The sequence below is a fragment of the Limanda limanda genome, chromosome 3 (genome assembly GCF_963576545.1).
Source record: "Limanda limanda chromosome 3, fLimLim1.1, whole genome shotgun sequence".
NCBI lineage: Eukaryota > Metazoa > Chordata > Actinopteri > Pleuronectiformes > Pleuronectidae > Limanda > Limanda limanda.
This window is the reverse complement of record NC_083638.1, coordinates 18,362,652-18,387,386: the sequence shown is the minus strand read 5'-3', so window position 1 is coordinate 18,387,386 and position 24,735 is coordinate 18,362,652. Positions and strand designations below refer to the sequence as shown.

The following is a 24,735-nucleotide window of genomic DNA, read 5'->3' as shown; positions in this document are numbered from 1 at the left end:
GCAGATGCAAGTGTAGCCAAATATGCATAGAACTGGAAACTATCACTCGGACAGGCACACTTTTGGCTTTGGCAGATCTCTAGGGTCTAAAACAATACACAGCTCCCTCCACACACGCACGGTCAGATCCATCAATATGAGTGGTTGATTATATCCAAATATTTTGAAGCTTATTTACGATCCCAGAAGGGAAAAGTAATGCACACACACATAAACTTTAAATGTTGATTTGTTTGAAATGATCCCATAATATCAACACTGATCATCACATAATGATCGAGACTTACCTAATGAGTTAAATCTTTTTAAAGAACAGCACGTGTATTCATCAGCTGCTCGCTCTTTTCCACACACACACACACTTTGTAAACTTAGTCAATATATGGAGGGATTGAAGAGATGGCACGCTCGGTTTGACTTTTTTGACGCAGCGCACAGCACGGATAACAGAAACACATAGAGGAGCAGTAATTTACTGACAGTGCAGCTATTAAATAAACAACTTTTCATGGTCCAAACATTTATGAAAAACCATGTTCCCTGGGTGTCAGCTCCTGAATTGGTGGCCCTGTGGCCGGGCTGTGAGCCTTCTCCAGGACGTGGAGCTGTCTGTGGTCCCTGCATCCGTAGCCAGGGACTGTTTATGTTTATATATCGCAAGTCATATCATCATTGCGATATTCAACAACGTTATCTTATGTTTTCCTAATATCGTGCATCCCTAACACACACACACACACACACACACACACACACACAAACTGCAGTGGTCTTACCATTCATTTTTGCAGGTGGCAGAGACAGGCAGAGAGGGAACTCCCGGTGGCGATCTCAGCTACTGCTCGCAGCCATCTGCAAAACACACAGTCACAGTGCAGTCATCAGTCAATACTGCAGCTCACACAGGACAGCGCTGGCACTGAGAGAGGGTGGGGGGAAAAAAAGAGTAAGAGACAGAAAGAGAGACTTGGAGAGAGGGAGAGAGAGAGAGTGTGCGTGTGTGAGAGAGGGGGGGAGATTGTGGTCAGTCAGCAGAGTCCAACAGGGCTCTTCCTGTTCTCTTCAGTCAGTAGCACTCTGGCCACGTCCCAAACCTTTTAAACCTCTGGGACTTGTTCCAATAGCATCCACACTGGCTCTGTAGTGGCCAGAGATCAGTGCAACACATACTGCAAAGGCTCGGCTGAAATTTTCATACGAGGACATTCACACTAACTGTCATTTTGTCTGTTCAGTACTACGTTGGTTTCGATTCGTCTCAAGCTCCAGCAGGCACAGAATGTTTCAGTGTTTAGCAAACATCAGTTTTAATGCAGCTGCCCAAGTTTTCTCTGCAGCAGTTGCAAAATGTTTTATCCTTCAGCAAATTGTAAACACTATCATCAACTGGTTATCATAGACAGGAGGCACATTGAGTGATCATCTGCAGATCAAGACGATAATGCACCGTGCGTCTGAACCTGAGGGTTTTACATCCTATTAGCATTGTGATTTGAAATGTAATCATTTGTGACAAAAAAAATTCCCCAACAATTATCTATAATGGGTCACCTTAAAGAAAATGTTTGTTTGAGTACTTTATGTTGTCATTCATTCCCTGTAAAGCTTTGAGCATGTCAACTACTAAATGACTAAAAGATCTATCTTACACAAGGTGCAAAGCAGTGTCATGCACAACACAAGGGTCTTTGCTGGTTTCAGGCCGACCCAGTTGACATTTTTCCGCCCACCGTCCACATTGTTTAAACAGCAAATCCACTTGCCCCCAGCTGAGCACTAATTGTTCTGTTGGTCTTAAAAAGAGGTGTGGTTTTGTGCATTGTCATGTTGAAGATGGAGAAGGAAATTACACTTTTGAACAACCCAAACCTGCTCTGAAGTCAGTGTCGCAGTTTTACACTGCTAATTTAAGGTCACATTATCAAAATAGTAACATGCAGGCAGGTGCACACAACATATGTGCAATGCTTATAATACACCTGTACACAATTATAATAGCAATCTGCCGATGTGAGAGCACACCTAGCTTTTAAATGGATGAGATGTGGCATTATCATTCTTTTACCGCATGTTACACCCAGAACGCATTATCTCATTAATCAAGAGAATAATCAACTCTTTGAACCATGTTCCAGTTTAACTAGCAAAAGTTGATTTGGACACGCCCTGAATGCACGTGTCGTGCACTGTGATTGTTAAAATGGAGCCCTCAGAGGCTATTGCCACGTTAGCAGCTCTGTGAGGTAATACTTAGTCCTGCGAGTACCAATGCTAGATCCTGTTCACCATGTCAGGGAGTGTCAAACTTTTGCATGTATTTGGTCATAAACCAAAATTTACATTTTGTCTTGTGGTGTTGGAGGAGATGTCATCTTAGTTGTTAAGATTCATCCTCTGGGGATCTTGACATTCTGTACACAATATTCTGTAAAGAAATTTCAGACTGGTTCAAAGTTGTAGAGAAACTACCAAATTTTAAATCTGAAAAGTGTCCTTCCTGTCTCTCTGTCACACAGGATCATGGCTTTTTCAACATATGTTACATCATGTTTGAAACCTGTTCTTGTTGAATCATGCACAAGTGTGGAAACCGAGCAACTGTTGCACAAACCAGTTCTATGCAGAAAGAGGATCCTCATCCTACAAGGTTTTCAGTGATACAGTTTTGAGTGAATATATTTAGTGCAAGGAGAGAAGTTCCTGTGTTCCTGCTGGGTAAAAGCAATGCTTAACCAAGTTCACATCTTCTACGTGTATGCGCCTTTCTCATCTTGATATTTGCAGTTGCTTTATTTTCTTGTGTCCATCGCATGCTAGCAGTGATGTCTCTGGACACATGTGCTCAACCCTTTTTCCAGACATTTTACAAGAGGGCCGTCAGGAAAAGTTCTGGGAGCAACTGGCTCGATCATTTGCGGAAAATGTCTCGAGGTCAGTGCAGGTCTGAAAGCAGCTAAAACTCACATTCAATACAAAACTGATATTAGATTTAATTTGTCTAAAGGTAAATACATGTTCTGGTGGAAACAAATACTTTCATATTCACTTCATTACATTCCTGCCTAACACCTGCTTCCTCCGTTATTATCTCTCTCCCATCAGCCAGTCAGACTCACATGATGAAGTCGGAGGAGGAAAAGTAGGAGAGAAATTCCAATCGTTCTGCACAACACTTCCTGCCCAGTAACCAACAGCCACAAGCATTCGCTCACACAACAGGAATCAGGAAGTGATCATTGATTTTGGTGGCGGGACAGCTTTGATGTCCCAGAAAAATACAATGGCTTCAGAGCTCAGGTTAGAAACAGTGTCCGAATTACAGATTAAGGAGTGATTTTTAAGATGCAAAATTCATGAAGGCTGACTTTATTTACTGACATGAGATTTCCGAAAGAGAATGCAAATGAGATAAAGGGATTAGAAATCATGACTAACAGTAGAAGAGTGTGGTGTTTTTTTTTTTTTTAAATGACCTGGTTGCTCCTCTCAGGGGGGCAGAGAAGAGCAAGGCAGAGCCAATAATCTACTGCCTGCCATCTGTCACTCACTCTCTCTCTCTCCTCCTGGATCAAGTCTCTTTTTCCTCCAGTCTCTTTTCGAATTCTTTCCTTCTCCACTTTCCACCTTCTTTTTAGTCCTGCCTATTACCTTTTGAACATGTACTTTATTAACTAGGGTAGTGCATATGCAAATTCTTATTTTCCTCTAGTGAGGCTTTATTCATGTTGTGTAACCTCTGCTACACTGTATGAATTATAATGAATAAATGAGATATAGCACATAGATAAATTATTGCCTCTAAAGGTTAAGTATTTCCATAGTGACAGTGACAGATGGATTGAGCTTCTCCCGAAAGGACGGCTGATTGGCCAAATGACTGACTAGGCTGGGGACTGACTTCAGTGGCAGCCTTAGCTTTGCAAAGCTCATGCAAATCCTGTCTGATTTTTCCCTCAACATACACAAGTGGTCTCTGTCTCAGTAGAGGCCTTGAGTTGCAAAATGAATACAGCATGCTCAGTATTTATGATAAACCCACTGTGGTAGAATCGGGGTGAATGTCAGCTAGCAGGGCTCCACTCCAAGAAGCACCTAGCTTAAAAACTGACTTAATTTTCTACTTCACCAATGATGCAACAACTACGAACTCACTATGGAACTATGAACCATGCAGTTTTCACATCCTCAGAATAGATAAAAAAAGTTCAAAATACCCTGTTTTTTGCAAGAATTGCGTTACATGTTCAAATGCTTTTTTATATTTTTAAAAGTTATTAGTAATGAGAGTGGAATTGGTGATCCGTTTACTTCTTCCACCATTGTGGATTATAACGGGCTGACTGTACAGTGGTGACTTAATACCAAACCACTTCCTCAGAGTGTTGTCTGTCTTTTCGTTTCATTTTTGGGTTAGACCTCACCCGTTTCAGTTTTACTTTTGTCCCAATCGAATATGGAACTTCATTGTCTGTCAGTTAGTATATACAACACTGAGGAGTGTTGGATAAATAGCCTGGCTGTCCCTGACCTTACCTGCTTCAATGCAAGCTCTGAACCATGTGTGTCAAGCTGTCTCCTTCTCACTCAGAGCGCACATGACTGCATGTTTATCCCTTATTATCTATTTAGTCCGGACCCTTTGTGCGGCACCCACGCTGCCATGTAGCTTCTACTCTTCATGGACAGAAGGTAATAAATAACACAATGAAGAATCAGACAGAGATGAATGAGACTGACGAAAGGAGTCGCTGATGTTTTTACAATGAACCTTTTCTCCTCTCTTGATCCCACCCTTTCCTCATTTGCTGATGTCTTTATCCTCCACACTCTCTCTGTCTCTCAATGTGTCATTGCTTGTACATCATGTCTGTTCTCCTGCCTCTCAAGCTATACCCTGCCAGTTGGGTGACCCTGGCCTGTCCTCATTACCACTTTGCACAAGTACCACCTCTTGTTCTAAGAAATGATTGATTTTCAGCTGCCTCGCTTGCTGACCTAACACCAGTGGCATCAACTCCATCCACAATTCTGTTTCTGCCCTAGTAGCCCCCCCCCCCCCTCTGTGTGCATGTTTGTTTTTACACAGTAAAATTACCCATCCTCCTTTCTTTTTCTCTTTCTCCTATATCAGCCATCCCCCTCTCTTCTGCAACATTATTTAAGTCTGTCTTTACCACTCCCTCCCACCATCGAGCTGAGTCTTCAGTCTTGCGGCCTTCTTTAAGTGATATTTCAGCACAGCACATCCACCCACACATCGCCGATAAAGCCTTATCCACCGGTGGCATTCACACCTTTTTGAGTGTGTCAAATTGGATTTTGACTCATGCTGTTTGCAATGCAGTGTTTTGCTTTCTTAAGAGGCAAGGCATGCCTCTCCCTCCTTTAGTCACTTTGACCCACCCTGATTTGTAAATAAATCATGGTATGGCGGCACTGGAGAAATAGATCAAGATTTGACAGGACTAGAAAACAGTTTCAGAGTCAAACTGGCTCATTTCTGCTGCACTGTGGATATACTGTATATGCATGTGTTTCATCAGAGTCACGGCTATAGATTTAAGGAGTGTTGTTGAGGAGTGTCCTAAAAATGGATGAGTCAAAGGGCTGGATAAACCTCACAGCTGCTGCAACACACTGTCAGCTCAGTGTTGGGCTTGTCCAGACGTTGTCTATGTTTATGTTATGTCACAAATGCTGCTCCAAGCATTGTTGGCATGTAAAACAGTAGTGATGAATTCAAGTGGCAATAAAGCTTTTGATAGCCTTTAATGATCATGTTAATAGTGTAATAATAACGACACTGAGGTTCATGCTTTGAGGATTCTTAGCATATAGACATTTGCAGACATAGATGTCAAAACCATGTCGACCAAGTGAAAGCCAGTGTCTCTTCTTAAGACCCGAAAGATTAAGCCACGGTTTAGTAATAAAATGACAGAAAGATATTTAGATATAAAGGAAGGAAGCAAGAACCAAAAGTCTGTCACGGTACATTTTACGACAGTGAATTTTGGCTAACCAAACCTTCAATCCCCGAACTACTGTTAACTTAATGTTTGTAGACAGAAGTACCAAGTGATTGTAACCGTGACATAGCTTAGGCCCTAGTGATTGTCGCTGCAGCAGATGAGGAATCTTGAATGTGTGCACATTTTGTTGGATATTTGTCTCACAATGGTGCACACATATTTTTAACCACACCATTCTCTGTGGAAGACTCTTCAACATGTATCTCAGATCACAGCCTTCAAATGTAATTATTATCCAACAGTCCCACAGAATCAAATTCATATATCCACACTCTTGATAGAAGAATAAAAGGTTCAGGGAGGAACCTGTTGGATTTTGGTGCAGATCCAGATCAGGGGGTGGATCCAGGAATTTCCTCTTTTCACCTCCACTATAGTTGTATGTTTGTCTGATATTTAGCAAGATAAAGCAAAAACTCCTGGACAGATTACCATGAAATTGGGGAGCACCCATTCAATTTAGCTGCAGATCCCAATCATGAATCTTCTCACTTTTTTTAATATCGCAAGATTGTAAGAGTTAATCTTGATGAAAAAAAGTTTATAAGGGAGTGAAATTTGGTGCACCTTACGTGTGAGGGGACTATTGGGCCTTAGCGGTGGTATTCCAGTTACTATATGAAAACACAGAAAAATCAAGAAACTTCTGTGGATGAATTTTTCCCAGGTCATATTTTGTGAAAAGAAATGGACAACTACCAAACACTGGCAAACAGAATAGATGTTGTGGATTTCGACATGGCTCTGTGATGGGGTGTTTCTTACAGTCACTGGTATTGAAAATTAAGCTTGTGCTCTGGGTTTGTTGTCAGCTGTTTTTATGGGACAAACATTTACATTGACAAAGACGTGATGGAGCACTGCAGCTGTATTAAGGACCACAGTCCCCCTCACACCTCCCTCTGTCTGCTGGTTAGATGAACTGATAGAGTAACATTCCCTGATCACTTGTCAGCAGCCTGAGACCTGCCTGCAACCTGCTCAACTCGTTTGAACCGAGAGGGAACTGAGAAGACTTTCCAGCAAATCAGCCTCACACAAACACCAAGAAACAAAAAAACAACACCCCACATCTGGCCATCGATCATAAAAGTAACACCTCATGAAGTGATAACTTAGCTAGCTAACCTAATCCCGGATCAGGGCAGAAGCACCAGCTCCCCTCTGCTCAACGCTTCGTTTTTTTTTATATTCCTGAATTAAAGGTGATCACGTAAACAAACGTAAACAGAGACAAACAACACGTACTTTAAATAAAGCGTGTCAAACTAGCCACAGAAACATTAGCATAACAACATCCAACTCGCTGGCTTAGATGAGCAGTTTTCTTACCTCTGGGACCACGGCCCATAAACACCACCGCTTCTGAACTTCACAGGGCTCTAAACTCACAACCCGACACTTCCGTGAGGTTCTCCAGACCCACCGCGGAGGCTCGGTATCCGAAAAGAGGAGCGAACGTGGGAGAAAAGCCGAAGTTTGGCGGCGCTGCTGGTCCGAGGACCTGTTGCTGACAGCTCCGTGTGGCGTCACACCAACAACATGGCTGACGGCGAGTGATGTGTGGCTGTTTAACGTCTCCCCTTCCACCGGGAGGGAGGGAGGAGCAGGAGGAGGAGGAGGAGGAGGAGGAGGAGGAGATGGGAGAGCCGGGGAGGAAGCTATGGGAGGAAGCAGCGAGGGCGAGAGTGATGGAGGGAGGCGAGTGAAGAAGAAAGTATAAAAACCAAAAACAGTTTAAATTTGAAGTCCTGCAATATTTCAAGATCCCTGCGTCGTGCTCTTCATACGTCGATGTTCCCAAACTCTGACATGCCTCCTTAATATTAAAGTGTGGAAACGGGGGGGCACAATAAGAATGACATGGCTGATAAATCGTGTGGTCAATATTACAGTAAACTACCATATAAATAAAATGCTTTATTTCACTGTTAGATTGTTCTATATCATTTTGTAATCCCTTACGTGCTTACTACATCTCCCACAGTGCATTGCGGCTGCTTCACGTAACATTTCGCGACTTTTTCAAGCAAATCGCGACCTGCCGCAAAGCGCTTCCACCTCCCGTTCAGAACCCGGTGCCTTGAAAGACGAGTGGGCAGCGGGATGTTCAACAAAAAGCCCAGGAGGAACTTCCGCCAGAGGAAACACAGCTCCAGCGACGGAGAGGACCAGCGGGAAGCCAGCGGGGATGGAGCCGACCCTGAGGTTCCTCCGGCCGGGCTCAGCAAGCTGCTCAAAGTGGCCCCGGGCCGCGGGATCTCCTGCAGCTCCAAGCCGGAGTCGACGCCTCCGAGGAGGGACTCGCCTGACAGCAGCGGCGGAGAGGAGGCAGAGCCGCTGGAAGTGACCGGGGGGAAAGAAGAGAGGGGGGACGACGCAGGGAAAAAGAAAACAAACACTGTCCTCAGCTTCTCTGACGACAGAGAAGGTAACTAACATGGAGCTGGTCAACGTTAAACCAACGTCGGAGGCAAAGAATCATGAAATTAGTTTGACAAATTGACAACAGGTCTGAGGAGTTGCTCTTTTAATAATACGGATCAAAACAACTAAGACATACCAGCAGGGTATATTTGATCAGAGGTGTTGTTATTGGATGGTTTTGATGCTTTTGTACACACATTTATAAAAGTGTCAACTCAACCCAGACCACCAGGAGTCACTAAATACCCCAAGTTAGTTCACCATCTGCGCAGACGGGTCCTGTATTAGTTAGTGGCTCTGTCTTTGGAAAGGGCCCCTTGCTAAAATAGATAAAGCTGTGTTTACCTCAAAGTATTAGTAGAGTTGAGTATTATTCCAACGTAGGACTGGTTGGTTTCTAGCTTTGTAGCCATATAATAAGGCTACTATACATATACTATTGTATTTATGAAACTACTAAATCTGCTTCTAATGCAATAATCCCACAAACCTAACAGCAGTTGCCTAATACAAACCTGATTTCCTGCAAAAGTAATAGCTATCACTAGATAGATTTACGTGTCACTAAAACATTCTGTGAACTGACAAGGACTGATAAAGCTGCTTGCAAGTTTGGTATTAATCCATCCAGTAGTTTTTGCGTAATCCTGCTAAGTAACATACAGGCATACAAAAAACAAATGCAAGGTAATAATTGTACTCGGAACTTGGTGGTGACAGAGTGTAACACTGTACAGCATGTTTGTGCTCACTGATCTCTGGTTTTCTTCTCATTGTCTCAGCTGAAGAACCAGCATTTAGACTGAAGAAGTCCTCTGATAAAGCTGTGCTGTTCCAATCCAGGAAGAAGGAAGCTTTACTTGCCAAGACCACCCAGAGGAAAGGTAGGATGCTTGAATGGATCATGTCCAAACATGCTCATGACCCTTAAACACTGTGACAATAACCAATACATATAGTCACTATGTTGCTAGTATATTTATTACATACAACCAAAACAGTCTTATAGCAGTCCAATACATTAGCCCTGCAAATAAAGAAACGACACTAACGAAAGGTACAATGTTAAGGTTTGTATGAAAGTAAAGAAATTCTTGAATATACACCAGGACTCCTCCCAATGTATTAGCAGTGAGCACATTATCAGATGTGGTCTCTTACAGAGGAATATTTCTTTCAAAAAGGAAGCTGCTAATTCAAGACTCAGATTCTCAGCCAACAAACTTAACTTCTCTGTTATTAATGTTATTAAAACCCAGTAAAGTAAAGATTTTCAACTTATCTCTGCAATTGTCAAGATAATTATGCAATAATGTTAGACAGAATCTTCATATATACAAATATTTCCCTCTTCTCTCTCCCAGCCCCAGCTGGTGTCAGTGCCCCACCATCGGTTTCTCCCCGGCAAGATTCTGACAGTCAGTCTTCACCACATGGTCTGTCCCCTGGTGATGACAGCGAAGATGATGATAATGATGACGATGATAGTGACAGCAAGAAAGATGACAGTGACAGTGATGAAGGTCGTGCCAGGTCTCCCTCAGCTAGCTCAGCCTCGGACTCCAGCCGCTCTCCTGCTGGACCAGGTGTGTGTTTTTGTGGGACTATACTGTGTGTGTATGTCAGAGTAATACATTCACATACAGAGTGTGCATTTTGGTGTTTTAAATTCACGGAGGGTTGGTTGGAAGTTTGTATTTCACAGTTTCGCTGACATTTCCTGTGCATTAATTGCCACGCACATTCCTGCACTTTCATGTCTGTTTTTTCTTCATTTAGTACGTATACCCAACGCTGCAGCTATCCTGGCAGCTAAGAGGCAGCGTAAGGCCGTTCGATCCAAGAAAGAATACATTTCCCTGGGCAGAGATGGCCATAGCTCCGCAGGTAGCACCCCAGATCACTACAGCAGGGACGATGATGAGGAAAGAGTCATTGATGATGATGATGATGAACCAGATGATCATCAGAGAAGAATCGAGTTTGCTCCACGACTGAAGAGCATCAGAGAGAGGATTGCTGAGAAGCTTGGTATGTGAGGCGGAGAGAAAGGGAAGATGGGGTGAAGTGGGGAGAGAGGAAGGGGATGACGGAATATAATGTGTGTTTTGATGCATAAATGTATGAGCTGTCAAACCATAGTAGATATAAAAAATGCCCTTTGGTATATTGAATATCTTGTTTGTTTTTGTGTAATCTAGGAGGGAGTGATGGCAGTATGTCATGGAGTGATGGGGAAGAGCAGGAACTTTGGGAGGAAACACAAATTGGGAAGGGAGTCAAGAGACATCCAGGACAACAGGTACAAAAAGCTCTATGAAACACCTGCTGTCTTTTACTTACTTTTTCTTTTCTCGTTTGACTTTTCTGTGTTGCACTGTTCCTGGATTAATCCTTTGTCCCAGCCAGTGTGCAGCTGGGCTTACAGCAGAATAGTTTATCTTTCTGTTTCTTGTCTTCTTCCTCTCAGAGCCCATCTGGCAGTGAGTCCAGTAGCTCCAGCATCAGCATCAGCAGGCGAGACAGACGAAGACAAAAGATGAGAATCTCAAAGACCCTTCCTTCTATCAGTGTGTCAATGATCAAGAGGAGGATCACTGGAAAGTAAGTATTTTTTCTATTTATATCTGCCTTTATATCACACCATAACATTAGATAGCTATAACTATTATATAGTATGTATTACTACTCCATGCCCAGCAGTACTTTTGTTGTAATCAAACATACACAACACAAGTTTTCCTCACTTTCCTCTCTTTTTCTTCTTTTGAGACTGGACTCCCTGAAGGAGGTGCACAGCGCACGGCAAGCGGAGTTGCGGAGGATGGAGGGGGATGTTGAAAGTGCTACAACCTCAGTGGAGGCGCTGAGTGAGAGTTCCTCGGAGAGACAGCTGAAGTTCTACAGGAGCATGACCCTCTATGTCCACAACCTGTTGGAGTGTCTGCAGGAAAAGGTAAATAATGAATGAGTCTCCAAATAATCGCTACTGTCTCTACTCTATCGATATGTCAATAAACATATTAAAGTTGATAGAATTAAAAACAACATGCATTTTTATATTAAAAGGGAATGATAGTTTATGAATCAACTGTGTGTCAGTGAGAACTGGTTGCGGAGCCTGACTTGTGATTGTCAGGCTGATAACCAGCCTTCAAGTTTTGGTTGGCAATGTTGTTGAAAGGATTGCCATATTTAATGTTTTTTATCTGGTGGGATCTGATTTGACAAAATCAATACATCAGTGTGTCTCCAGAAAGTTCCAAACCCCAGGCAAGAGTGCTGAGTATTTTTAAGACCTGACCAGTGGTCTCCCATTGTGCCAGCCAGAGCCTCCCCAGCAGTTGACTGTGGTCCAAGTCAGCTGTCGAATCTTGGATGATGCAAAACCAAAGGAGAATAATGCCTTTACATAAAATGTTATACTCTTCATCAATCAAGAGATTTTGTCTTACGCCAGCAGCCTGAAGGAAACACTAATGGGCCCCCTTTTGGAAGATGAATGGTGAACACTTTCTCACTGAGAACTGTGTTGACTGTAGGTTGTGGAGATCAACTCTTTGGAGCTGGAGCTTCACACTGTGCTGTCTGACCAGATGGATGAGCTGTGTGCTCAGAGAAGACAGAAGGTCAAGGAGCAGGCCGAGCGTCTGCAGCAGCTCAGCTGTGAGTTTTATGATTCAACTGTAAACATTCCTCTTTTGCCTTTTATGTAGTATTATAAACCACATCTGTGTGTTTTTTGCTATTCTGAATTAAAGTCAGTAAGAGTCTGGGTTTGTTTCATGACAGCAGAGTAAAAGTCCTGTGTTACTTTTTTGATCCACATTTGAAAGTGTGGGTCAATTCTCTAAGTGATTCATTGTGTCAGTGCAACAACAAGATAACAAGTGAAATTGGTTTAGTTTTCTTGGTATTGTTTCCCAGGAGGAACATTTCAGGCAGAAACTTTCTGCTGTAGATATTTAAAGTAAAAAGGAATCCAAGAAGGAATGTTGCAATTAAGTGAATTTGTCACCTAATTTTTCAGATGGCACAGAGGAACAGGATGGAAGCTCAGCCAATGGATCAGAAAATCAAGGGTGAGTATAATAAAATAACTTTCAAGACCCATTTTCCATCTTTGGTTTATCATTGTTTCAGATACTATAGAAATGGCTACATAATTAATTTATTAGAATCCATTACACCAGTATTACAAAATAGGATATATTCAAGTTTAGTTGAATAGTTCCTCTGCTCTACTCTTACATGCATACACAATATTTGTCTTTTGTGTCGCAGTGGCACAAGCACTGAGGAAGACTCTGATATCCCTGAAGACTCCCAACCTTCAGCAGAAGAGGAAGAGCAGCTACAGAAGGAAAAGGGTAAGTACGAATAAGTTGGACTCAAATCTCATCTGTTCAACTGTAAACTTAATCCCTGTATTGTAACAATGTAGCTTTAATACTGTAAGGTGTACTACCGTAAAAACAGATGCAAATCTAAATGTATCATGTCCAAGCTAAATCACTGGTCCTTTTGTTGCTTTTCTCTTACTCACTCTTCTTCCCTCTCTGCTTCCTCTCCAGCGGATATCATGTTGAGGTCCCAGGCGTTGTTTTCGGACGTTCAGGAAGACTTCTTCGATGTTAAAAAGATTCTGTCTCGCTTTGAAGAATGGAGAGGATCTTACTCTGACTCTTACCACAGTGCCTACATCTCTCTGTGTCTGCCAAAGTTGTTGAACCCGATCATTAGGCATCAGATGCTGTCGTGGAACCCACTGAAGGTTTGCACACAAACACAGAGGTTTAGTTAATGCATACACACCTGGCATTACACAACACGTGACATGTTGTGTGCCTAATGTTATGGTTGTCTGTGTGTCTCAGGATGCCAGTGGGGACTTTGAAAACCTCCCATGGTTCCCGGCAGTGGAGACATTTTGTCATGGACATGGCCATGAGGAGCTTGAACACACAGACAGAGAGACGTTGTCTAATGTCATAGAAAAGACGGTCCTACCCAAAATGACTGGTAACACACACACTCACACATGATCTCTGACTTTTCCCACTGTTCTACACTCCTTTCCACCACTATTAAGTAATAGATGCACAAGTGCCTGAGAAATATATTTTTTATAATTTGAAAATTACATGTTAATATTATTAACTACTTTTACATTTTTATTTTGTGTTTTTACAATACCCTCAGTATATCCATGAATTTCATCTAATTTTAGGCTTACTGTACATGGCTTCCTGGAGAACAGAGATACTTGGACTAGTTGCAGTACCACTTCTATATTTCTATCCTCTTTATGGACAAAATGTTTCTCATCTCCCTTCTCTACTTCTTGCTTTTCCACTGTGTGCTCTGGGCCCATGGTGCTTGTTGTAGAGCAGGCTGGCGTTCAGATCTGAGTGATTTGTCATGTTTGCTATTCACCCACTGTTAAACATTCCATCCACCTCTTTGGCTTGTATTACACGACAGATGTGACAAACTACAGAAGCCTCATTCTCTGTCTGTCTTTGTTCTCCTCTGATGCTCAGCCTTTGTGGAGCTGGTGTGGGATCCAATGTCCCGTCAACAGTCAGCCTGTCTCACTGATGTGTGTCACAGCCTGAGGGACGACTACTCCATCTTTGAAGGAGAGCACAGCAAACCAGTCAAGGTACATGAAACACTCACACAACAGGTTACTATAGTAATCAGCATAGAAACCATCTTGCTATTTTAGCTGATTTTTTTAAGTTAGAAAAATTAATTTACAGTGAAAATGAACGTCTAATATCTAACAATTAAGTGATATGGAAAAGACTTTAAAGCAAAATACATATAAACATATAATAGATTGCACATCATATACAGTGTATGAACATGTTTGTATTAATATTGTGTGTTTTTGACCTGTGCAGACGTTCATAGAGGCTGTGGGGAGGAGACTGAGGAGCTGTGTGGATGAAGATGTCTTCATCCCTCTGTACCCAAAAAAGTAAGTTAGTTTATTTTGTTAAATTAAAGCATCTTTTACTTAATTGACTTGCAGTGACAAAGCAGGTTGGACTTCACCTCAGTGTCCTTCTTATTAATCACACTGTAACACAATGATTTCACAAAAAAGTCTCTTGTCTTGACCAATTATATATGTCACATATCTCTGCTCAATCGTTAGAATTGTCAGATCAGTGACTTATGTTGATGTAGTTTTTCAAAGTACAGGTCAATCAAAATGGTGTCAAATGATGTTTATATTTATTTATGCTGTCTGTTTATTATCCAGGTTCTCAGAGGACAAGTTGTCTCCTCAGAGTCGCTTCAGGGAACAACAGTTCTGGACGGCCATAAAAGTACTGCCTACTCTAACAAATTAGGTATCTTAAACTGTCTGTTGTACCATGTGGGGGCGCTAAAGCTGAGCTGTTTTGTATTTCCATCAGCTACTAGGTAACATGGGGAAATGGGCTTTGCTGCTTCCTGAGACTTTACTAAAGGAACTGATGTTGGACAAACTGCTGAGCAGATACCTGATGATCGCTCTGTGCAGTCACACTCAACCCAGCAATACTGACCTGGCATGCAAAAAGGTATTTTTAATTTATATTGTTAATGTGGAATGTGTATCTATGCACCAGTATCTATTTCCCCCTCTTAACCTACACTACTCTCTCTCCCCTCTCCTCTTATTAGATTGGAGATAGTCTTCCCATCTCTTGGTTCAAAGGTGTGAGCGTTTGTTTGCCTCAGCTCCAGAATTTTGAGAACCATCTGGTTCAAAAAGTTCATACCATCTGCAAACAACAGTCTCCAAAAGATGCAAACACAAGGTAATAAAAACACGTTTCCATAAGAAAGACAACTTTTAGAAATACAGTCAACTTAAGGCAGCTCAGGCCTTTAAATGAAAAAAAAAAACTATTAAGTTCTTCTGCCTTCTCAAAATTTACTGTAGGAAACTGTTGGAGTGTTTTTAGTTTGACATACTGTATTTTCTGTGTACTATTATTTTATTGGTTAAATAAATACCAAAGAATATCAATTTATTTTTTGCATTTAAATCAAAAATATTTTTGAAGAGGCTGTATGTTTGTAGTTACAAACATAACCACAAATAAAAAACCTGCTCCCCAATCGTGTAATATGTGCAGCATCACAACTTTAAGTGAAACATGGCAGATCTTTGTTTAAGAATGATCACACATTGGGTTCATACGTTTATAACAAGATCATAACTGTAATTCTCTAACCCAGATATTTGCTGTTTACTCCAGGTCTGCTGTGGTTGAAGTTCTGCAGCTTCTGAGCAGAATCAGGTGCAATGACTCCATCCTGGCCATAGCAGAGAAATACCACTATGAAGATGTCATCTACTCTCATCAGCTGCTGAACCAAGACACGGAATGATGCGTTGTTAAATGTGGTTGAACATAAAATATGGCAACAAATGATTAACCAGGGAAACTTTAAGAAATGATGAGTAAAAACAATTTTTTTAGTCAAGAACATTTTTGCTATGTTTTGTACATGAGAACTGTATTTTTATGAATAAATATTTGCATTTTGTCATTAATATATCTACTTTTATTTAGAATCTGATCTAAAAAACACAACTATACAAAGTCCTTCATTGGTGCATAAAATCCAGTATGCAAGTTGAAGGAAAGATTGTTTTATGGTAATTACTCAGTTATGAACACTATTTAAACTTAACCAATATAACAGTAAAATGAATCCCAAACTCTGCTCCTCTGGCTCTTCAGGAATCATTTGGATTTATGTCTTTGAAATGTCCTCGCTACACAAACAATTAAAACATCACGTGACGCCTAAGGACACACGTTGATATGTCTTGTTTTCACACCTGCTTGCTTCCATAAGCGACATTTATACAATAGTAAAGCCTGGAAGTATGTTAGTGCATTACTAACTTTCCCATAAAGCTGTAAGTAAGACTCCAGACTTATTTCTATTATCAGATTTTATTTATGAGGACCATACAAAGCAAAGCACCCCAAAACTGCCACATGCGCATGATGCTCAAAGTCTCAAACATGAAAAACAAGTCTGAACTGAGATTAACCTTTTTTCTATGTGGGTGAAATTGATCCAATCCACATGATAGACAACCCCACAAACAAACGCATAAACCCAAACTCTGAACACACACCTGTAAACTAAACAGCAGAGGATCTGTTCAGTTTCATGAAGTCACTCATGCTGTTTTGTGCACAAACAGCAGATGCATTTTCTGACGAGGCTCAAAAAGCAAACAGTACAGCATCAACAGTCAGCTACAAAAAAAAAAACGTTTGAGAGAGTAGGATGACTAGGCAAGGCGAGCATGTACGTGCACACACAGCAGATTTACTAATTGTCTATTGACAGCGTCACTTCACTGAATCAGAACAACAATAGTCATGTCCTTGTACACGTAAATCTATGGTGTGCAACAGGGACAAAACACAAGTAAAGATTGTAGACGTTTACTTTTCTTACAGAGTTACAGATGTTTTTTCTCTACATATTTTTCAAACAGTTTCCTACATCTGTTGCACTGACATCTACCTACTTTTCCAGTCATCTCTTATCTGGGATCATTAGAGTTGATATTACGAGGCGATGGGTCATGGGTCATTAAAGGGAACAGAAGAGTTTTAACCATCTCCTTATGTTTAAGTAAATCACAGGCAGACGCACGACCATGTAAAACATGGAGCGTCTTTTATTGTCACCGTGTCAGAGAAGGTTGATAAGGGAGGAAACTAAATTCTGGCCAAAATTGGAGTCATTGGAGACATGTTAAAACTCTTTACACATAATTGTTCTTTTGCTGTCCTTGGCTGGACAACACTGCTGCACTTTAGCGGTTTGTTTTTCAAGCAGAGGGTTAATAGTACATTCAAGCCAAAAGAAAACAGGCTAGTTTCTGATCAAAAGAAAAGGAAACATGCTGAAAGTACCATCACCAGCAGCATTAGAACTCAATCTGAGAGAGTCCTCTCATGAAGTTTTACACTTCCAAGCTTTTATTATCAATGTTAGTAAGTGCTTGGAAAACCTGGAGTGCGGCCTCAGGGAGGGGACAAACTTTAGATGACAGAGAACTGAATGCCGTGTTTGTTGAGGCGGTCGACCAGCGTGGTTTTTGCAAACGCACCTCCTGGAGTGTACACTCCTCCCCTGGAAACGAAGGATAAAAAGATTAACCGAATTCACAATAAAATACAGTCCTATTAAAAACCGGACATAAATATACTGTAGCAATATCATCCATGCTGCTTCTATTTTTCTTTTATTAAAATAAACTGGATACAACATTTATCTTTATCTGTTTATTCACAGATTATCAATCACCCTATTCCTGCAGTCATGATGTGTTGTATTTGAGTTTATAGGCAGTCATTTACAGGAAGATTTGTGGTATGCATATATAAAATATTATATATAATATGTGGCAGATTTGTGTTGCGATAAACTCACTTCTTGGGCAAAGCTGTGGATTCATTGAGGATGGTGAGAGCAGCTTGAACCATGGCAATGGGTGTGGCCACATATGCACACTCTGAATAATAAGACAAATAAACTTTAGACAGACTTATGAACAACAGGCTTGTTTCAGTCTATATTTGGTTCCTTTGTTATTGATGGGTGTAACTAAATATTATATAATTCTGCTGCATGCACCAGCTACCCTGCTAAAGCCACACACTGTTTTAGTAAAACCCAAATTGAATCAAATCACACAAAACCTGACTTTAAATATCCAGTTACCTGGTCCCTGAACCAGGGTGCGGATCTTGGCATTAGGTTTCCCTTGCGAAGGGTCCGCCCCCTCAGTGTATCCCTCTCCATAGAAGGCAAACTGGAAGGATGAGGCCTCCATCTAATACACACATGGATTCTTATTAACATGTTTTATTAGCCAAAGCTTATTAGGACTAAGAATTGGTGTATTGAATAATATCCAAGTATTTTCTGTGGTATCAGCACTTCACCTGCTTTCTGGTTGGTCCGGCCTTAGAGAAGATTCCAAAGGAGAAGAACTCTGGGTGCTGAGAAGGTTGGGGAGAAAAGACAGACAGACATTACTCAGTTTGTGATTTCTAAAAAGGTAGAATATACAGGTGTGACATGTGAGGATGTATGAGGTGATTATGTTTGTTCATCAGGTTTGTTTACCTTGATGAGCAGGTCGCGTCCAAAGCTGAACTTGACCAGGAACCAGAACATCATGCCAGCGAACAGCAGCTTGATTATGTTGCCAATGCCTCCGATTCCTGCATACGCTCCATACTGAACCTAGAGTAGATAATGCATGTTGTCTTAATCTGAAAAGAACAGTGTTGAGGTAACGTTCCTAAACACAGGATTGTTTCATCAATTGTTATTAATTCCAGTTTCTCCATATAAATATGCTCATTGAGTTGATTCACAAGGATAAGCCACCTTCTTCCAAAAACTTACAATCATTATGAATCTCAGTTATTCGATGATACCTCTGTGCAAGAAAAGCCTATTACGAATTTAATTTCTATGTTAATCATTAGTGGAAAATTGAAGCATAGGAAAAAAATGAAGACACTGACTTGTGTGGCCTGATTTTCCTCGACCAGGAAGCGCTGACTTCTCTTCACAACAGAGGGGTCAGAGCCCATGAAGGGCACCGTATACTGCTGGATCTCATTACTGAAGAACAGGGATCCTCTGCAAATACACACACAAGCACAGAAAAAACTGAAAGCTCGTCACGGATATCACATCAGTATGTTTGTGCAGATAAGTAACCGAAAAAATAACCTTAAAATTACATTCGATGTTATGTGGATAATACTCATTACATATGGACAAATACCAACATTTCAATAAACCACTTTATAACTGCAGATTCTCATGTCTGCAGCTATCAAGTTGCTGCCTTTGTAAGCTTAGCAAGTTACTTAAGTTATTTATTTAACTACCTGCGTTTTATCTTGGAGCCAATACTAGGGAGAGGTTTGTGATTAAACTTCCTCCTCAGACCCTGCAGCTTGGGGCCATCTGCAAAACCGTAAACAGCAGATTGCCATGTGCCATCGTGGATAACCCCGCCCTGAAAGAGGAAGCCAAAGTAACACACATACATAAAGAAAATGAGAAAATATCGAGCACATAAAAAAGGAGAAATATATGATGCAATAATAAAAATGAGTAATTTGTGTACAGAAATCCACAACATGGATTTATGGTAAATGTAGTTACATACATCAGGTCCTGAGCCAACAGTCAGAAAGCTCTCCACTGCAGTGAGCGTACCTGTGGATGAACACAAACACACAAACACATTTTGGCAGAGGCTAATATAACAATGAATCATTACATTTTACCCACAGAGAGAGAGACTGAATGGAAATCTACATATCAGTATCCTGAGGGTGGGGAGGGGATATTTTTAATGCTATTGTGTGCATGTGTTTATACAGAATGTGCATGTGAGAAAGTGCATACCCTTGAACTGGTCCCTGGTGTAGAGGACTCCCATGTCTGCGGGTATGGAGTCGAAGCCACAGCTCCCGATGATGTAAACACCTTTGTCCGCTGCCAGGCTGTTGTAGTTTAACTGCATGCCCTCTAGAAACTGAAAACAGACAAACAAATGAATTAAAACTTTTAAACAATGATTATTTTTAACGGTATTGAATTCTTTATGCTTTATTAACAATCGTATGAAGCATGGTAAAGATCACCTTCAAAAATAAGAGTAGAGTTCACATGAGATATGGAGGTCAGTATTGCTTTCTTGCACAAGTTTTATCCTGAACTAGTGTCACAAAAGGTCGTGGGATAGATTGTATAGTTTCAAAGTCTCCTTAGGACCTAAGAGATACAGCCTCAAAACACACAGACTTCATGTTGGACCTTCAGAGGGGTGTCTTTGTTTCAGTGAGACATTCAAGCTACTTTACACAGACAGGCATCTAAGGGGATAAACTGCTGTCCTGCAGCCAAGTGAGAGATCATTTTGTCTAACAAGCTACAGCATGAAAGTCAGTTAGTCTCCAATTTAATCCAAACACAAACAGCAGCTGAGCCCAATGTTCGGACATCTGAGGGCTGACCCTCTGAGTCCAGCCCTGAGAAAGGCTGAGTAAAAAGACAAATAAAACTTATCACTCATCCTTATCACAGCCTTATCAGTGCAACAAAAGAAAAAGAGCCTGAGCTGAAGCAAAGAAGGTTAACACCATTAAATTAAATTTAATGTATCCAGTCATTCATTAATTTGTAGAATTCAGTTTCCTAATGAGAGACAAAGTGCTAGAATCCTACTGTCTGTTGCGTCATACTTTGAGATATATTCAGCTGTGACCTGTTGGGAATAAAGAGCTGCTGGCAGCTGAGGGTGAAATAAACAGTGGAGGTTAAATCAAGTTTATTTATAGACCTTCAGTATTACTGTGGCCTCACAGTCCCACCAGTAAAAGCCCTATGATTTTGACGATTTGACGATGAAACTGATTTTTAGGTGTCTAGTTTAACGGGTCCATATTCTATACCTTTCTGGGATTTAATTTGAGGTATTGGTCCCCCTAAGATGATATATCAGTTCTTTAAAGTCGAAAAAACTGCTGCAATGTGTATTTCCATGTCATCTCTTCTGCCTCTCTCTGGAGCTGCAGACAAATCAGGCTGTTTTTGCATCCAGGAGACCAGAAGGTGCAACAATTTAACAACGCTAACAGAGCAATAGCAATTGTTAGTCTAAAGTATGAATTCCTAAATCACATTGTGTCCTTACTTCTTGCCCCTGGTGTCTCTGTCTGGGGTTTCTGAGTTAGATATGAAAGTCACTGAGCGTAGACACTACAAACCACTGTTGGTTGGCCCTTTATCTATAACCTGACCTTGGGAACTGCGACGAGAGAGAAGGGACTATGTGTGGAATTAGATAGGCACTAATCTCCCAATGGTATTATGCAGAGGTAAAGTGTGAGGATGGTCAAACATTCCTCAACAAAGTGTTATATCTTATCTTAACTATGTCAGGAATATTCTATCAGTGCAAGAAATAAATGATGTGTGTTAACCATTCTTAATTTATAAAGATTTTCTTTGCAAGGGAACTGACAAAGTCATTGAACAGATTTGAGTTTAAACTGAGTTCACTGAATTCACAAATGTACTCCAGAAAAATCCCCTCAAATAGGTGTAGGATTTGTGTCAAAGCAAATAAAAATGAAAATATAAATACATACACACGTACATTACAATACAATACAGAGCTATACATACCTGAGGCTCTCCAGAGATGTCAATGTGGTGAGCTCCGTTCTCCACACAGGCTTTGACCACCGGCTCACCATAGAATCTGTACTATAGAGACAGAAAGAAAGAGATAGAGAAAGACAGACAAACAGTAATTAATTCACATGGTTACACTTTTTAATCTCTCTGAATTTGTCCAATGGTCAGTTCCCCATTATCTATAAATAAGTGCTTAAGACAAAGTGTTAGATGTGATAGGAGGAGATGAGTCTTTAAGAGGTTCAAAGTAATCTTATAGGTTGTCTGATGTTGTAATGTTATAACAAAACTGCAACAGGCAAACCCTGTGTCTTTGTTTTATATCCATCTCTACATTATAGTATAGCAGTAGTAATGATAATACTAATCATGTTAAAAATGGAAAAACAAAAAGACACAAAAAAAACAAAAAAGGAATACAATTCATACAGTTGAGTCCCTGCACAATGGAGGCTCAAGTTGTGCAACACAGTCACTTGCAGTGCAAGGTAAATTTTTTCTGATCAACACTCCCTGTTTGTTCTTCATAATACTATGTAAGATATGTGGTTTACATAATACTATGCGGTGTGTCTCACCCTGGTAATACCTGATTTATTCTCTTTATGCTCATACAGAAAAAGTTGGATTTGTATTGTCAACCCCAAAAACTAACTGAAGATTAAGACAAAATGTCTACTCATGCTGCACTGGGCGTGAAGCAGTGGAGCTGGAAACCAACTATTCATTCTGACTGAGATAATGCAACACTTGTGTGCTGTGAGTCAGTGGCCTTCATTGTGTGAATGAAAGCGACTGTGTGTGTGGGTGTGTTCAAGCAAAGGAGTAAGACAAAGTTGAGGTACACTGATGCCAAAGGGAAGATGCCACTGGGTGATGGTGCATTTAGCCAACACGAGGAAAAATTAGTTCGCTTCAAGGCAAAACTTCAAAGTTGTTACGAAAAATAAACAGGCACAAAAATGTCTGTAGAATCATCTACTTACAGGCCCCACACAGTTGAGAACAATCACTGCCTGTTTGCACATGGCTGCCAGGGAGTCGGGCTCTCCTACATCTGCCACGATGATGTCTACCTCGGACCTCAGCTCGGGTTTACCTGCACACAAACAACGACATGTATGTGCTATAGTATATTTAAAGAAACATTCATGATGCAGACGCAGTTATCTTAGCATTGACTCTATTACACCTCTATCAAAATGCAAAAACATTTAACCCTCCATAAATGTCCTCAGCTGATTTGCCTTGATCACCAGCAAAATTCCCCTGAAAGAGGTGTTAGTTACCAGGTATAATATTGCATGAAAATACGTGGGAAGAGAACTTGAATAAACACAAGTGTGTGTGTCGGTGTGTATGTGTTGGCAGAGAATTGTACAGTGAGCGGGTTTGTTCCATCAGCTGTTGCACACTCCCTGAAAAGAAGCTTCAAAGAGGGGGGGGACAACAGAATAACTATCTAATCCTGGAAACTCACATTACTATCATGACAGCAGAATCACTCCCTGGTCTTCATCTGGTGTTGGACTTAATTTTCCATGTTAAGCATGTTGCTTGGATATAAATAAACAGCATGGAAAATTACTGGCATACTAAAGGTAGAAAGTAAATATTTGTAACATATTTCACATATTAACTGCATTAAGATGAATTCAATTTCTAGTTCTGTTAAAGCTGAAATTATGAGTCATTAAGTAAAATACCAATGGCTTCATATTTTAAATATTTACTGAGAATTTAAGGGGTTTATATAAGCATTGTTGGATACAGTTCAGCAAAGGGAAGAGTTTTTAGTTTTTCTATTTTTTGTGTGAATATAAATTGTGTATATCTTTGTCTTTAAGTGTTAGTTGGGCAAAACAAGTCACTGGGTAACTGTGATGGGTGATTTTACTGCACCGCAGATCTGTTAAAGAACCGATTAATTGGGGCTCTAATTTCTATCTTTGGAGTCATCGAATATTGAAATAGAGCTGAACATCTGACAGTGTACTAACTAATAATCTGACTAAGAATTTACAGTATGAAGCAAGAAATATAAACCAGTTGCTGGGTAGTTTCAGGAAGTGTCCATTTCTTAGATACATACATTAAAGTGCATATTTTTGCCAGCTAATACGACTAATTACGCAACTGCAGACATAAAATCTTGAGCATAACGTTTTTAAAGATTTATTATAGGGATTGGCTTAATTAGTTAATTAGCATTTATTTATGTAATCGTTTGTGGCGGCCTAAAATACTGATGCACCTGCTACTACGAACAGTTGTTATGATAATAATCAGTTAAAAAATCGTTAACTTTCTGATGTAACCTCGTTTAGACTTTGGAGTTCAGGGTCAAAGTCATCATGTCAAACTGATCATAATCCACGTGTCAATCTTAGATCGATAATCTTCAATTAAGCCTTTTCCCTTTATGTTGAGTTTAGCAGCTACACGTCACTCAGTGGATTTGAAGTGATCTCAGGACACATGGAATAATAGAACTGTCCCAGCTGCCACACACACGCATCTCCTGGTTCTGTTCAGGTACATACTCAGCACTCCGGCGGCCTGCTCCATAACTTTTTCCAGCTTCTGCTTGCTCCTGCCGGCCACGGCCCACTTGAGGTTCCCATTCGGACCCTCGGACACGGACCGGGCCACCTCCTCCACCACGTACTGCCCCGTGAAGCCGGAGGCTCCGAAGATAACCAGGTGGTAGGGCCGGCTGGAGGACGTCTCTACGCGGGCCATGGTGCAGGGAGTGCGGCTGGAGGAGCTCAGCTGTCTGCGGGGCTGACGGACTGAAGTGGAGCGATCAGGCTGGGAGCTGTTTTAACAACGCTGCTGTCTCTACTTCCCTAGCCACACTATGCTAATATGCTAACAGATGTGAACACCTGCGGTAGTTTTTAGCGACCTAAACAATCACACGTAAAGAGGTGCGTTGTGTTGAATGTGTGTTTTCTAAGCAGCTTATACATGTGTGGTAATACGAGGTAATACAATGATCCTT

The 24,735-nt window shown here is 40.9% G+C and overlaps 3 protein-coding genes across 3 annotated transcripts in view; 1 reads left to right on the top strand and 2 right to left on the bottom strand.

Annotated features, from left to right (window-relative positions):
- The window catches only part of itsn2b (intersectin 2b), a 30,648-nt gene extending 23,076 nt beyond the window's left edge, over positions 1-7,572 (bottom strand). The window contains exons 1-2 of the mRNA XM_061067724.1: positions 7,365-7,572; positions 777-852 (exon numbers count right to left, since the gene is read on the bottom strand). Coding sequence (XP_060923707.1) covers positions 777-783 — 7 coding nt within the window. The 5' untranslated portion in view covers positions 784-852; positions 7,365-7,572. The remainder of the gene's footprint in view (positions 1-776; positions 853-7,364) is intronic.
- A 507-nt stretch (positions 7,573-8,079) lies between these two features.
- gcfc2 (GC-rich sequence DNA-binding factor 2) lies at positions 8,080-16,013 on the top strand. The gene is made up of 18 exons (XM_061068168.1): positions 8,080-8,463; positions 9,242-9,343; positions 9,824-10,045; positions 10,239-10,490; positions 10,661-10,761; positions 10,930-11,063; positions 11,232-11,415; positions 12,002-12,125; positions 12,490-12,541; positions 12,744-12,829; positions 13,034-13,233; positions 13,337-13,481; positions 14,003-14,124; positions 14,369-14,445; positions 14,734-14,800; positions 14,891-15,037; positions 15,141-15,277; positions 15,722-16,013. The coding sequence occupies exons 1-18, from the start codon at positions 8,139-8,141 to the stop codon at positions 15,852-15,854; spliced, it is 2,610 nt and encodes an 869-aa protein (XP_060924151.1). The 5' UTR covers positions 8,080-8,138; the 3' UTR covers positions 15,855-16,013.
- Positions 16,014-16,410: 397 nt separating this feature from the next.
- On the bottom strand, positions 16,411-24,713 carry LOC132998241 (saccharopine dehydrogenase-like oxidoreductase). The gene is made up of 12 exons (XM_061067780.1): positions 24,275-24,713; positions 22,718-22,830; positions 21,720-21,800; positions 19,935-20,064; positions 19,693-19,742; positions 19,409-19,539; positions 19,037-19,154; positions 18,630-18,749; positions 18,446-18,502; positions 18,222-18,333; positions 17,931-18,012; positions 16,411-17,630 (listed from the first exon to the last, which is right to left on the bottom strand). The coding sequence occupies exons 1-12, from the start codon at positions 24,471-24,473 to the stop codon at positions 17,540-17,542; spliced, it is 1,284 nt and encodes a 427-aa protein (XP_060923763.1). The 5' UTR covers positions 24,474-24,713; the 3' UTR covers positions 16,411-17,539.
- Positions 24,714-24,735: the final 22 nt, after the last annotated feature.